The following is a 14,027-nucleotide window of genomic DNA, read 5'->3' as shown; positions in this document are numbered from 1 at the left end:
TGGCTGTCGTGAATCATGAACCTGGCTTCCGCGGCATCGTATCACGTATTGTGGACAACTGTCACTCAACCTACTCATGCACGCCCCATCTCCGACTTCTCACTTCACCTTTTATAATCGAACTACTCTCTTAATGTACATGGTACATACATAGATTGTACACTGCTACTTCCCCTTCGCGATCACGCCCTTGATACCAAATCAGATTCTTGTTGGTAACCCTCTTGAATCCTTCAATACCCGTAAATCACCATCACTCTTACTATTGCGATGATCACTACTCACCAAACCGCCTCTTCCTCTGCCACGCCCCGCCGCCACAGGCGCTCTTCTTCTTGTTTTCCAGACAAGTTTGAATTTGATAAATTTTAGTTATTTAGGTCTCCATTGTTTGAGGCTCGATCGATGACTGTAATCAGACCGCTTCGTACCTTTTGCTTGAACGGTCATTAAAACTGGAGGAAGCTAACGCGCCGGAAACCTATCGTGGTATTCCTCTCCACGCTTGTTGGTGCGCTGGTTGGTCCAGTTACTGTTGTTGTTGTTGTTGTGCGGCTTCTTTTTGTTTTTCCACCACGAGGCGGGGTTAAAGCCCGACGCTGAATCGCTTTCCCGGCGTGCGTGTTCTGGCTGTTGACGACCTCCCGAGGGAAATGCTGTTTTGTTTGATTCCCACTCGGCATAGGATTCCATCTCTCTCAGCAATGCGCGACCGCAATCCTCCTCGACTTCCTGACCATCTTTGGCAATCAGGACCGAGAGATTCTCATTGAGCGGGTTTTTGAGGTATCCAATGCGAGAGAAGGGAACGGCAACTTTGCTAAGCCATCTGAGACGGAAGGGAGGGGAAGTCGGCCAGTGGATATTCTTCATCCAAGATGCTTTGTTGATGTCGGCCGAAGGTAAACTGGTCATCAGTGCCTAAAGATACATGTTAGATGATGCTCCACGGTTTATAAGAGGGAGGAAGAAACAGCAAACACCATGACTCGCACAGAACTTACATAACCCTGAAAAGCCTTGCTCTTGTTCACAGAAAAGAAGAAGATGACATTTTTGCACGTCTCGTAGGCCTTGGTGAACTTTTCTTCATTGGACGTTTGGGTGACCCAGATTGCCTGCAGGAATGCGTAAACCACGGAAACACTAATGCGAGATTGAAGACAGAGGGGTCGCAAAACTTACGTCGTCCATGGCCTTGTCCAAATTCTCATTGTTAAACGACTTTAAAACGAAAAATCGGGTATCTGCATCACGGGAGATTAACATAGTGGTCAGCCAAGGGATTCGCGCGGTCGCCAGACCATAAGGAAAGTGATCTGCGGGGCTGTGTCTCTTTGCGAGGGTGTTTGAACTCTGGAAACCGATTCTTGCTGTGCATGTAATGGTGAAGAAACAACTGCAAGGAAAACTAACCGCCCTTTTTGCCCGTATCAAAGTGCTCAACATGCTCCAAATCCCTAGGTCGCCGGGGCGACTGGGCGCGAGGCGCTTTATCTCCACCGTGTTCGTCAAAGAAGCCGTTGACATCATCACGATAGGTCCGGTCGTCATGTTTATGAAGAAGGCGTCCGTCGTACTTGTTGTTGTATTCGGAACGGTCGCGGGACCGAGGCCGAGGAGAAAACCGAGAGTGTTGATATTCGCGGTCACGCGAGGTGGGACGGCTTGGGCGGTGGTCGCGACGAGGTGACGGTGCGCGATAACGACGCGGAGACCATGAGGGGGCACGCTTGATAGGATACTCGGGCCGACCACGTTCACGGTGACGGTCATCATACTGGTTGTCAATGTCCATCGGCCGGGGTCCGTTCTCCTCCGGCCGATGCTTCTTCTCCGGAGGAGCATCGGTCATGTCCACGGACGGCTCGCGTTCCCTTTTGGGCGCTACAACCTCGGGAACCTCGGATACCTTGTTAATGATTGCCGGGGCAGTCTCGACTACCGGCGTAGCAATGAGACCAAAGTCCAGCCCCTCTTCTTCCAGTAGCTTGCGCTGCTCGGCCTCTAGCCTGGCCCTCTGAGCAGCATGCTCAGCCTCAATTCGTTCTTTCTCGGCCGCCAGAGCTTTCAGCTTACGATATCGTTCAATCTTTTTGGTACGTGTTTCGGCGTCATGGTAATTAGTTAGCGCCAGCCATTCCCGCAGGTCCGGGTTGAGCTCCAAGGCTCGCTCCAGGGCCTTTTCGGGAGTCAATAAGGTGGCGGTAGGTTGATTCTTGGTTTGAGCATTCTGAGATTCGGGCCTGTTATTTGTACGTAGGGCCTTCCCGGTGCCCGTCTGGGGCTTACCAGGGCCTTTATGAGGGAGTTGTTTCTTGTTAAAGGTACTATTAGGTCCGGATCGGGGGGCCTTGTCAGGTTCTTGAGCGACTTGGTGCTTCGGTTGCCCCTGAGATCGTTCGTGAGCCATTCCTGCTTTAACTGGCTCTTCAGTGTCGCTCGGAATCTCACCCTCCTCGTCCGAAGTGGGGATCGCTGTGATTACAGCCTCTGCGGATTTAGGAGGCGGCACAGAGGAGGGATTCGACACGGGTGCAGGAGTGGCCTGGACCGGCTGGGCCTCGACAGAGCTTTGATTCTGCTGTGCGGTCGAGGAAGCCGGTCTAGGGATAATATCTGCTGTGGGATCCACGTGATCGGAAAAGGAGCGAATCAGAGCAGCAATATCACTCTCATCGGCCGAGATGGACGTCTCGGTAGGAACCTGGGGTACAGTATGAGGAACAAAGCGAGGTTTCGGTACCTCAACTTGCGGGGGCCTTGGTGTTGACGCGACCGTAGTAGTGCTAAGGGGTCTGCTAGCAGCCGCAAGATGCTCGCTGGTGGCGGGCGGCAAAGAAGAGCGTTCTTGCATGATAGCTTGGAGTCGCTGCTTGAGCTCGCGAGTCTTGGCGTCGAGGGCCGCGATGGGCAGCTTGTTCATGTTTGGTGGAACGGGACTTGACATTGGTGATGAGTGATGGGCCAGTACTTAGTAGGAGCACTGGCGACGCGTCAGCAATTCCTCAACGTACGAATGACGTAGAAATACTGGGTATTTGTTGGTTGATATTGCTGTCTTGCTGCCTTGGTGCTTTTATTTGGACCAGTTTTGAGGCAAGTTAGGTAACCGATGAGATTTGACTTGATGCTCGCAACAAATGTGGTTTTTTTTTTTTTTTCTTTGCTTTTGGTTCGCGGTTTTTTGTGTCCGCAGGTCCTTTAAGGCGGCCAAGCTGACACGCTCGGCAGGGCGCGCGACAGGGAAACCGTGACGTCGATATTGTGCCCACCTCCAGGTTGTCGAAAGCCGAGATGCTTTGCTTATTCAGTAGTGTATTTCTCTCACTGGCCAGGACATGAGACGGGACCAACGGGAACAGAGGACGAGCAGCTGAAGAGTAATGTGCTGGCTCTCACGGAAGGTATGAGCGCTGCTTGGGGTGCTTATTGAAAGCAGCCAAACACCTACTGCACCGTTTCTCGATTCGACCAGACTGGACTTTGCCAATTAGGTTGCCCGTGAAAATGTGTGAAAGTTGAACTTTTGATGTTTGGAGTGGAGCAGCCTAGAGGTATGCACTAACAATGGGGCCTTGTCATCGGGCCATTGAAGGTGCGCCCCACCCCCGCTATTTGTCACGGACTCACGGTGCCTGCCTGCCCGTCAGTCCCATCCACGTCTGTGCTGTCTGTCGCTCGAGGCCTTATCGCTCCTCCTTATCGGACAGCGCGCTATGGTACACCTACACTAGGTACCTCCCAAGGACCTACACTCTAATAAGAACAACAGACTCTCTCGACTTTGACTGACCCGTCCTCATCAACAAACATCCCTCAATTCCATTCCATCTTGCTGATGGATGGCCAGACTATTCCACCTCAATCCATCATTTACCTCAACCCCTGAGATACATGCCATTCGTCTCTCCATCGACCGCTCTTTTTCCCAAATCCCTCGTCTTCTTGAGCTATCACCTTGTCCCGCCTCTAGTGTAAAGATTCATCCGCCAAAGACGCGTGTTTCCAAGAGACTGACTGACCAGCTAACTCGAGAAAGAAATCAAGCGTCTTTCTGCACAGTCTGCTAAAATCACACAGGAGAAGGTCGATTTGGGACAAACCATCGGCGAGAGAGACGCTTCCCTACAGAAAGCCAACAAAGACATCGACAACCTCGAGGGGTCAAAGTCGTTGGCCATGTCTTATGCCAAGAAATGTAGGAAAAGAACTACCGGCAAGAAAGAGACAGAGAGTTATATGCTTCTGGGTTGGACATGATATACCACCACCAGTCGTGATGCACATAACAGTTGGCATTATGATCTCCCAACCTAAACATCTTCCCGCCATGGCATTGATGACAATGCGCAGTCTCAAGTCTGGTAGCGAGCATCTGAGGCTCTCTTTGTCTTGGCAACACTGGTCGAGAAAGACGTTGTGCAACTCGGGCTACTTATCCAACACTCACTCCATCATCATCATATTGCTGTCGGTCAGTCTCTAATCCAAAGCTAAGGTTGTATCTACCCCTTTACACTACCTTTACGCTAGAAGCGCCCATGCCGACCGTGCCATTCGGGTGAAGATGACATTCATGCAAAGACTCTCGCAAGAGGCGGCCGGCGCTACCGTGGCCCATATGTGGTGTCTGTTCAGGATTCTCAAGCCTTGACTCCAGTGGCATATCCTGGCCTGACCCCTTTCATCATCCTTCGATTTGGCTTCTCTCTTTCTCACACGTGAAAGAAAAACAGCAAAAAAAAGAAACAACCACCTTTCAAGGCGCCATACTTCGGTTCATCCTGCCGCGACTCCGACAAACCTGGCATATCGAAGCCTCTTGACTGGCTCAGTCTCCAAGGGGCCGAGGAGGGGGCGGGGCCCGGGATCGGTAACATGGCCGCTGGCGGGCGCTAGCAAGCGTTGGCTGGAACGTTGGAGGCTCAAGATGCCCCTGCAGGACTCCACACGAACCCCTTCGCCTACCCTTGTTTACACCTCAAATCACCCCCTGATGTGCCCCTGAGTCTCCACACAGACCTCAGTGCTGCTTGTGCTGATGCCTGTGATGGTGACGAGAGCTTCGAGAACACAGCGCTTGGCTTGTGGGTTAGCTTGGATAGCTTGCGAGGCCGAAACTTGGCTCGATGCTTGATCCCACGGGCGTCGGGCAGGGCAGTTCTCGGGCATCGCGGCGCCACGGCAAGCTTCCCTGTTCACTTTGGGAGAGGTCTTGGAGGAACACTTCTCTTGACGCCGTGCGTTCGTCCCGTTATGGCCCTCGTATCGCTCATTTGGTTCGAGGAGCCGCAATCATGGTCTCCATTGCTACGGAACTGACACTCCGTGACTTGTATCCGAGGTTGGAGGTCCGCCAGCATACCACATTACCTTCCACCGCCCGTCGATCTGTTTGGTTTCCCTATCCATGGCCGGTCTACCCGCGGGGAGTGGCTACCCGCTTACATCGTCACATTGGAATCAACTTTGGGAATTTGTTCCGTTATCAGACCCCGCCTTGTCCAGACCACCTCATTTCGCTGAAACGAAGTGTTGGTTGACCGATGCTTCGTCCAACATACCCATCATGAAATGGTATAGCTCGATGCTTCGGCTAGGTGGGCTGGTCGGGGGCACCGACGGGCAAGGGTTAAGGCTTGGATTCTGAACAAGCACTTTCGAATATATAAGGATATGGTCGTCGCCGTGTTGCAGAGTTTTGGAAAATCATCAGCTTCAACTTGAGCATTCGGCATCTAACTCACCTTCTTTTTCCAACTTCTACCTTCTTTACCAAAGCTTCATCGACTGAAGCCTCTCATTCTTTTAACCACAATCTTTGACATCACAACACTCCTTCAATCCGCCCGCCAGTCGGTCAATCAACACCAACAACTAACCACCAAATCAATCAAGATGCCTTCCTTCACTTCCAAGTCTCTTCTTGCTGTTCTCGCCGGTGCGGCCTCCGTTGCGGCCCACGGTCACGTTAGCAACATTGTCATCAACGGTGAATACTACCGCGGCTTTGACAGCAGCCTCAACTACATGGCCAACCCCCCTGCTGTCGTTGGCTGGAAGGCCAACAACCAGGATAACGGCTTCGTTGGCCCTGATGCTTTCTCCTCGCCCGACATCATCTGCCACAAGGATGCCACCAACGCCAAGGGCCATGCCGTCGTCAAGGCCGGTGACAAGATCTCCATCCAGTGGGAGACCTGGCCCGAGTCCCACAAGGGTCCCGTCATCGACTACCTCGCCAACTGCGGCGCCTCCGGCTGCGAGACCGTCGACAAGACCTCTCTCGAGTTCTTCAAGATCGACGAGGTCGGCCTCGTCGACGGCCAGAAGTGGGGTTCCGACCAGCTCATTGCCAACAACAACAGCTGGCTCGTCGAGATCCCTCCCACCATCGCCCCCGGCTTCTACGTTCTCCGCCACGAGATCATCGCCCTCCACTCCGCCGGCCAGCCTAACGGCGCCCAGAACTACCCCCAGTGCTTCAACATCCAGGTCACCGGCTCCGGTACCGAGAAGCCCGCGGGTGTTAAGGGTACTGCCCTCTACAAGCCCGATGACGCCGGTATCAGCGTCAACATCTACCAGTCCCTGAGCAGCTACTCCATCCCCGGCCCTGCCCTCATCAAGGGTGCCGTCAGCGTCGCTCAGTCCCACTCCGCTGTTACCGCTACCGCTACTGCCATCACCGGTCTTGGTGATGCTCCCGCTGCCACTGCCGCTCCCGCTGCCACCACTGCCCCCGCCGCTGCTCCTGCTGTTACCACTGCTCCCGCCGCTGCTGCCCCCACCAAGCCTGCCACCACCGCTGCTGCTCCCCAGCCTACCAAGCCTGCTAAGAGCGGCTGCCAGAAGCGCCGTGCCGCTCGTCGCGCTGCTGCCCTCGCCCGCCGCCACGCCCGTGACGTCGCTTTCCTCGACTAAGCGATTGCATATAATGTCTTTTTGAAAGGGATGGAAATATGGAGACATGTTTGAATGGAAAAAAGACAGCTATGAGGAGTTGAAGCTGCTATGGACGCCCCCGGCGATGCATACGAGAAAAGGAGAACTTTTAGGAAGTTATTTTCGATTCTACTATATTTGTTTGTTAGACTTAGTTTTAAACTTCCTCTGCCGCTTGGTGGAGGGGGTAAAAAAATCGATGCTCTGTTGAAGCCTGAATTTGGTTCCTTTTTGTGAGAGTGATGATGTTGATGATATTCGAGGTGATTGCATTCTCTTGTTCCATTGCCAGTTGATTTGAACACCTCATCTGGTTCCTTTCGGAAATTCGGAATGAAGTTGTATGATTTGAGAGGAATAATCGAAGGTGCAAAGTGGATAAATTGAATTTGAAAAGACCCGAGATATCGTAATGATAGGTCTTTCTGTTGCAAATTTCTCGCCTGTTGTTTACCTGCTCAACAAATCCCACTGAGTCTGGTTCAAAGTTCAAGCCTCAACCCTCAAAACGCTGTCTTTCACGGCACACATAATCCATCTCAAGGCCCAAGTTCAAGAGTTTGCATGATTAAATGCTGCTCAAACTACCAAACCAAGGTCAGATTCGATGTCTTTTTGGCAATATATCTGTTCATTCCTATGTTGAAAAATCTGGTTCAAGTCGGTTAGTTCTTTTAGCGATAAAGGTAACTACCTCTAACATATAATCAAGTCAAGTAACCACACACATCAACCACCAATACGAATGAAAAAGGAATATTCCGTCCCATCACCCAACCGGTCGTATAGCGATGTGATCATTCTCAGCATCTTTTAACATTCATCCAAGGTCGTATATAATTCAGCCCTGCAAATATTCTTGGCTTGGTACTCGGAAACATGTGCAGGCAACTTTCAGTCCTTTGCGTTGGTCAAGTAGGCTCTAACAACTACCGACTGGTAAACATCCATCGTGGGTAGCGTCTAAAAGGTGTTTTGTAGAAGTGGTCTTTTGTCGTGCGTGAAGCTCAAAAAGTCATGAAAGTATTGCTCTTTAGTATACCTTGCATTTGTAGTGGTAGGCCAATCAACTCCCCTGCCTGTTTCCTCCCCCCTCCCCACCCCGGCTCGCCAAGAAACATTTCACTCACCTAGCGGAGAGAACTCGAAACACGCGAATATCGCAAAGGAGCCAAGTCAATGGAGGGAAAAGAAATTGGGAAATTACACACACGTAACTACATACCATAAACGCCAAGACTGTTTCAAGAACAAACTAATCATCACGAACTTCTTTCCAGATTCGTTCTTCCTTCCGTAGCGACGGACTTAATTCCCCCCCCTTCGCCTCCCCCCCCCCCTCCCCTCCCCTCCCCTCCCATCCGCAGTTCGGTACATTCAATCAATCAATCAATCTAATGATCCAAGTGTCCCGAGTGACTCCCGACTCCCGTCCGCTCCTCGGCACCACCACAACTATTACATGCTATGTATGTATGTACAATAATAATTATCCGCAAATGGGATTCATCCCAGTTCCCCGCTTCCAAGACAACAAGCCAACATCGGGTAAAAAAAGAGGCGACTGGGCGAGGTTCATGTTTGCTGAGTGAGGCATCTCTTGCGAAGTCACTTCTTCTTCTTCTTCTGCTTCTTCTTCAAGTCACTTACCTTCCGCGTACCTAACGAGAGCGACACAAGAAAAATAAAAGGGGCAGATCAATTTCCCAGTTTGATGGGTTTGTGATCGAAAAGCTACACTACACTACACTACACTACATAGATCGATTCGCCGCCTGGAAGATGATGCACCCCGGGATTTTTTTCTTTATGAAAGTCTTGGGACCGAACGATGTTACTCCTCGCATTGCATGCGAGATGGGTTGGGTTGAGGATGTAAAAAGCAGGTCCACCAATCCGGAACCACCGTGAAAGTGTACATACGTACGCACGCTCGGTACGTTATGCTAAAAAAAGGGTGAATGGATGGATGGATGGATGGATAGCTTCAAGTGAGTACCATATTTCCCTTTTAGGATCAAGGAGAAGCGGTCGTACCATGGAACGGGTCGGACGGATCGAGTAAAAGTTGAATGATCCACCGGGGAAGGGAACGAAGAAGATTTCCCTCTTTCGCTTCTAGGCCGAACCATGTAAACAGACAGACAGACAGACAGACAGACGGACAGATCCAAGCTCCGAGATATGTATATATCAGCGTCATCACCCAGTCAACCATCCTTTCTTCCTCCTCCTCCTCCACTACCACCTTACCTTTGACTCCAACTCTGACCAACCCAACAGAGTGAGCTCATCGCCCTCACATCCCATCGCCAACCATGAAGTCCCTTCTCCTCCCGCTTCTCTCCCTCCTCTCCCTCTCCTCCTCCGCCCTCGCCGCCACCCGCATCTCCCCTCCTTCCACCGCCTGTCTCCGCGTCGGCGCCGGCCAACCGTACTCGAACATCCAATCCGCCGTCAACGCCCTCTCCACCACGGCTTCCGGGTCTCAGTGCATCTTCATTTACCCCGGCACCTACTGGGAACAGGTCCTGATCCCGGCTCGCTCCGCCCAGCTCTCCATCTACGGATACACTGCCAACAGCCAAGGCTATGCTTCCAACACCGTCACCATCATCGCCAACAAGTCCCAGGCCGATGGCCTAAGCAACGACCAGACGGCTACTGTGCGCGTCAAGAGCAGCAACACTCGCTTGTATAACCTCAACATTGAGAATGCCCACGGCCAGGGCAGCCAAGCCGTGGCGCTGAGCGTGGCCGCCAACGGCGTGGGCGTGTACGGATGCCAGTTGAAGGGATTCCAGGATACGCTGCTGGCGGAGGACGGAGCGCAGCTGTATGCCCGGACGTTGATTCAGGGAGCCACGGACTTCATCTTTGGACAGCGCGCACCGGCGTGGTTTGAGAAGTGCGATATCAAGGTCATGGCTGCTAATCTTGGGTATATCACCGGTATGTTTTCATTCCCCCCCTTTCACTGGTCTTCCACTTTCAATTTGGTTCAGTAACTGACTGTTATTCAGCCTTGGGTCGTGATTCATCCAGCAACCCAGCCAACTACGTCTTCAACAGCTGCTCCATCGCCGCCGCTGCCGGTAACAATGTGCCTTCGGGAGCCTACTACCTCGGTCGTCCTTGGCGCCAATTCGCTCGCGTCACCTTCCAGAAGACCAGCATGACCAACGTGATCAACCCTGCTGGTTGGTCGATCTGGCAGAACGGCGATGCGAGGACCAGCAACGTTGAGTTTGGCGAGTACGCTAATACCGGTGCGGGTGCGAGCGGAGTCAGGGCGTGGTTTGGTAAGCTGTTGGGTTCCCCCGTCAAGATTGAGTCGGTGCTGGGGAGTCGTTACTCTCGTCAGGGCTACTATGATGCTAGCTATATGTAAGTTAGGAGGGATCTCGATGGGTAGGGAAGGGGAGGAAAGGAAGGCAGTAAATGGGAGGTGGGTTAATGGAAGGATTTGAATTCGAATAGACAATTGTCAAACCGGACCGCAACGACGGATCAGGATTTAAAATAACATAAATAAAGGTTTTGTCCCCAGCTGATGCCAAAATGACTGTGAAAAAAAAAAAAAAAAAAAAAAAAAAAAAAAAAAAAAAAAAAAAAAAAAAAAAACTTTGGAAAAAAAAAAAACTTTGGAAAAAAAAAAAAAAAAAATTGAGCGCGGGCCTCAGATCACCCTGTAATAGATCTTGTTGTGACGACTTTTCACACCTAGCTGGGGATTGATATTTAAACTTTGTTGCGATTCAACTGTGCCTCAGTGATGGTTTAGACTTGAGTCTCCTTGAGCCTCCTCAAGCAGGAAAAGCAGGAAAGCATCACTAGACTGACAAGAGCTGGTTGTTTTTCCACATAAAGGCAACGCACTAAAAGCCAAAGCATTCTAACGGAATGGTATAACGATTTGCACTGAGATGATAATGTGTATAAACAGTCCTAGAAGCAGAGGGGAGAAAACAAAGCGAGTGACCTAAGCAAACCAAAAACGTCCCAACCCATAGATACCTTATTCAACGCCGGTTCGAAACAGAGGCCCTTGAACACCCCGGAGAAAACAACTCCTGCCGCTGACAAATGCGAAGTGACGAAAAGACGGCCTAAAATGCCTTCAAAATTTGAAGAGCCTTCAGGATTCGAAGAGCCCTCAAATTCGTGGGGGGACTACCAACCTAGACGTCGTCCATCTTACCGGCGGCCTCTTCGTCGTCTTCCTCGTCAAAACTAGCCACGGATGATAGTTCGCCGTCGTCTTCACTTTCTGCGTCCGCCTCGTCTGCGGCGTCCTTACTCGCGTACTTCTGGACATATTCTGCAAAAATAATTTCAGCTTCCCCCCTTTCTGTACTCCAAAGCAGTTTTCATGTGTTGACATACCCTTCACCTTGTTCTCGTAGGTCTTGGGTTCTCTGAGCAACATCGCAGCAGCCTCACCGTTGAGAGGATCGGTAGGGTTCGGGTAACGTAGAAGCTGAGGCAGGAATACTTCAAAGATGTTGATCATATCGAACATTGGCGACCATGTTTGGTTGATGACGTCTAGACAAACCGATCCGGATCTGGTATGCGGCGTATTTGGTTAGCCCCAATTGCTCTTTTGCGGCGAGTGGCCCATTATTTGTTGCTTGTTTCTCCCCGGCGAACCAGAGCCCACCCAACGTATTGTCGTGATTGTTTCCTCGGATGGTGCAATCAGTTTGGTATCAGTCCCCACTTACAGCTCATCAATGTTGGGATGGAAGATTCGGTTCACGAAGCCAATGCTAGGGGACTTGTATGGATACTGATCGGGTAGCTCGACGCGGACTTTCCAGATGCCGCCTTCAAAGGGTGCTGTAGGGAGGGCTTGGTGTTAGTGACTGTAAGATCCTCGAGATACATATGGCGACTTGAGCACAGGTGAGACAGGGAATGGAAGATATTGGGTAGACAAACTTTCGGCAGGCCCTTTGAACCTCACATAGAATTCCTGCCTGTTGTATTGTTAGGTAAGCCCAGCAACCCAGCTCGGATTATTTAGTTGTCGCATCTTACACTGCATTCTCCATGTTAGCGCTCCGAAACCGGAAGTTGAATGTTTCCTACAGGGAGTTGGAAAGGGTGTATCCATACTATTATCGTTCACCAAAGTAACCTCATAGTCGCTCATGAGCCTGTCGTATCAGTCGTGTTAACAGTGCGCTCTTGGGAAAGGGTTGTTGGAGCTTTGTAAGGACGGGATTCGTACATCTTCATGACCTGTTATCAATGTACATATTAGCACGTGTGTCCCTGACTCGTAACTGAAGGTGAACACTATCGCAACTCACATCTGTCTCGATACGGCGGCGTGGGGAACTCATGTTGTCTATCAGAAACTCGCGCTCGGTTCGGCCTTTTTTGATAAGAATGAAGTGGTAACTAGCTTCGAGTTGTCGCAGGCAATCTGAAGCGAAGTCGCAAGCAGTCGCGTTATCGTATAATTCGATGTTGTGAACGGATGACAAGTGTCAAGACTGCAGAATGCGGGAGTAGGCAGTTGGATGCGTGGTCGGCGGGTGGTGGCGAGATGCAATGTCGCTCTCGTCTGGTCTCCCAGCTGCGGCCGAAGTGGGTTGGAAGCGAAGCTTGGGCGTTGCTGACAACCAAATATGGCGGGTAGGTTATCGCGAATAGACTCGAATAGGTAGGCACTGAAGCTGATCTGTCAAAGTGTCGATAGTTTGATTGATTATTCAGGTCGGAAAGTCGAAGTTGGGAACAAAGTGGGATGAATGAGACAAGTCGCACTCCCGTCACGTTCCCGCCCGCAGTAGCGACGATCGTCCACGACGTCAGGCTTACCGTACAGCGCTGACCTCCTCAGGTGGTAGCAGCCAGGGGTGCATTTGCCGGCCGCGAGCGAATGATAAGCAGCCAGGAGTGGGGATGGTCATGCGCTGAAGGGATGTGATAATGATTCATTGGCGGTCACTCGGGACCGGCTGTTGTGCTTCAGATGTTGAGGACGGGGAATGACGGGACAGCGGGAGGAGGAGTCAACTCCAGTCAACCTTCTCATTATGGGAAGGCGAGTTTACCAACCGCAAGGTACACTTCGGGGGTAGTGTTACATGTTTGCTTTGTCTCCAAGCCAAATCCGGTCACCAACAACAGACACAATGGTCAACAGCAACATCTGATAAAGAACGGCGCATCATCAGCTACCAAGAGGTAGGTGACATCCTTGTATTGGATCGTATAATCTCGAACGCGTTCCGTGCCGCTCAACAGACATATAAGAGTTGACTCGGATCCAAATTCGGGATATCCCAACAATCTTGACAATGGTGTGTGTGTGTGTGTGTGTGTGTGTGTGTGTGTGTAGTGCCAATGAAGAAACATGTCGATCAACCCCGTTAACATACCGTCACCCACCATCGGCCTTGCGTCCATAAAGGTGGCCGGCGATCCGACGTCAAGATTCAACTGTGAATGGCGGGAAAGTCTGGGGAAAAGGAAGCACTAGACTAGACTAGACTTGACAGAAGGAAGTTTGGTTGGTGTTGTGGTTGGCGATGGCTGTTCACCAGCGACCAGGTACACGGGTCACGCGGTCTCCTTGAACGGTGCTACATTTTGGGCATCATAAACTTGGCTGGTTGCCTGCGACTTTGCGTGCGGTCCTAATGAGGCAGATAATCCAGCAACTTCAAGGCCCAAGACATTTTCATCTCTTAAGCCCACGATATAGGTAAGGTAGTCCAACACTAAATCTTCGGCTCTGGACCACGGTAGCGGAACGCCATGCGTTCATGTAGGGCTGACAATTCCCCGCAGTTCACAATGTCATCTGAAGCCAAAGTCGGCGGGTTTACATAAAGTGGTTGCATAGATGCTACCTATCTGACACGGCACAGAAAGTCTTTCACTCCCCTACAATAGTCTATAGAGCCTCAAACCATCACGATAGGCAGGTCAACACCGTCAATGTTCTCGGTGTCCGTTCGGAGACGAACATCATCATCAAGATGCTTGCGTTTGTCCAAGTCCCAAAATTGTTAGTGCAGCGCCAGTGAGTGTCAGTCGACAGTCACCGATGCCTCGGCCCC

General features: G+C 51.2%; 4 protein-coding genes across 5 annotated transcripts; 2 read left to right on the top strand and 2 right to left on the bottom strand.

Annotated features, from left to right (window-relative positions):
• Positions 1-96: 96 nt before the first annotated feature.
• NCU05968 (hypothetical protein) lies at positions 97-3,474 on the bottom strand. The gene is made up of 3 exons (XM_953489.2): positions 1,417-3,474; positions 1,005-1,247; positions 97-921 (listed from the first exon to the last, which is right to left on the bottom strand). The coding sequence occupies exons 1-2, from the start codon at positions 2,948-2,950 to the stop codon at positions 1,147-1,149; spliced, it is 1,635 nt and encodes a 544-aa protein (XP_958582.2). The 5' UTR covers positions 2,951-3,474; the 3' UTR covers positions 97-921; positions 1,005-1,146.
• Positions 3,475-3,903: 429 nt separating this feature from the next.
• Positions 3,904-7,167, top strand: gh61-9 (glycosylhydrolase family 61-9). Its single transcript, XM_953490.2, has one exon. The coding sequence runs from the start codon at positions 5,902-5,904 to the stop codon at positions 6,925-6,927; it is 1,026 nt and encodes a 341-aa protein (XP_958583.1). The 5' UTR covers positions 3,904-5,901; the 3' UTR covers positions 6,928-7,167.
• Positions 7,168-8,444: 1,277 nt separating this feature from the next.
• Positions 8,445-10,498, top strand: NCU10045. 2 transcript variants are annotated; one of them, XM_011396720.1, is made up of 3 exons: positions 8,445-8,939; positions 9,232-9,900; positions 9,972-10,498. In XM_011396720.1, the coding sequence occupies exons 2-3, from the start codon at positions 9,267-9,269 to the stop codon at positions 10,337-10,339; spliced, it is 1,002 nt and encodes a 333-aa protein (XP_011395022.1). In that variant the 5' UTR covers positions 8,445-8,939; positions 9,232-9,266; the 3' UTR covers positions 10,340-10,498. The 2 variants fall into 2 exon arrangements, with proteins under 2 accessions (XP_011395022.1, XP_011395023.1); XM_011396721.1 differs by lacking the exon at positions 8,445-8,939 and having other exon boundaries at positions 9,203-9,900.
• A 335-nt stretch (positions 10,499-10,833) lies between these two features.
• On the bottom strand, positions 10,834-12,092 carry NCU10046 (ubiquitin conjugating enzyme Ubc8). The gene is made up of 5 exons (XM_952860.2): positions 11,992-12,092; positions 11,893-11,930; positions 11,676-11,790; positions 11,335-11,516; positions 10,834-11,269 (listed from the first exon to the last, which is right to left on the bottom strand). Exons 1-5 carry the CDS (start codon positions 12,003-12,005, stop codon positions 11,130-11,132), a joined length of 489 nt encoding a protein of 162 aa, XP_957953.2. The 5' UTR covers positions 12,006-12,092; the 3' UTR covers positions 10,834-11,129.
• Between the last annotated feature and the right edge of the window lie 1,935 nt (positions 12,093-14,027).

The sequence above is a fragment of the Neurospora crassa genome, linkage group VI, assembly GCF_000182925.2.
Source record: "Neurospora crassa OR74A linkage group VI, whole genome shotgun sequence".
NCBI lineage: Eukaryota > Fungi > Ascomycota > Sordariomycetes > Sordariales > Sordariaceae > Neurospora > Neurospora crassa.
This window is presented reverse-complemented; position numbering and strand designations above follow the sequence as displayed.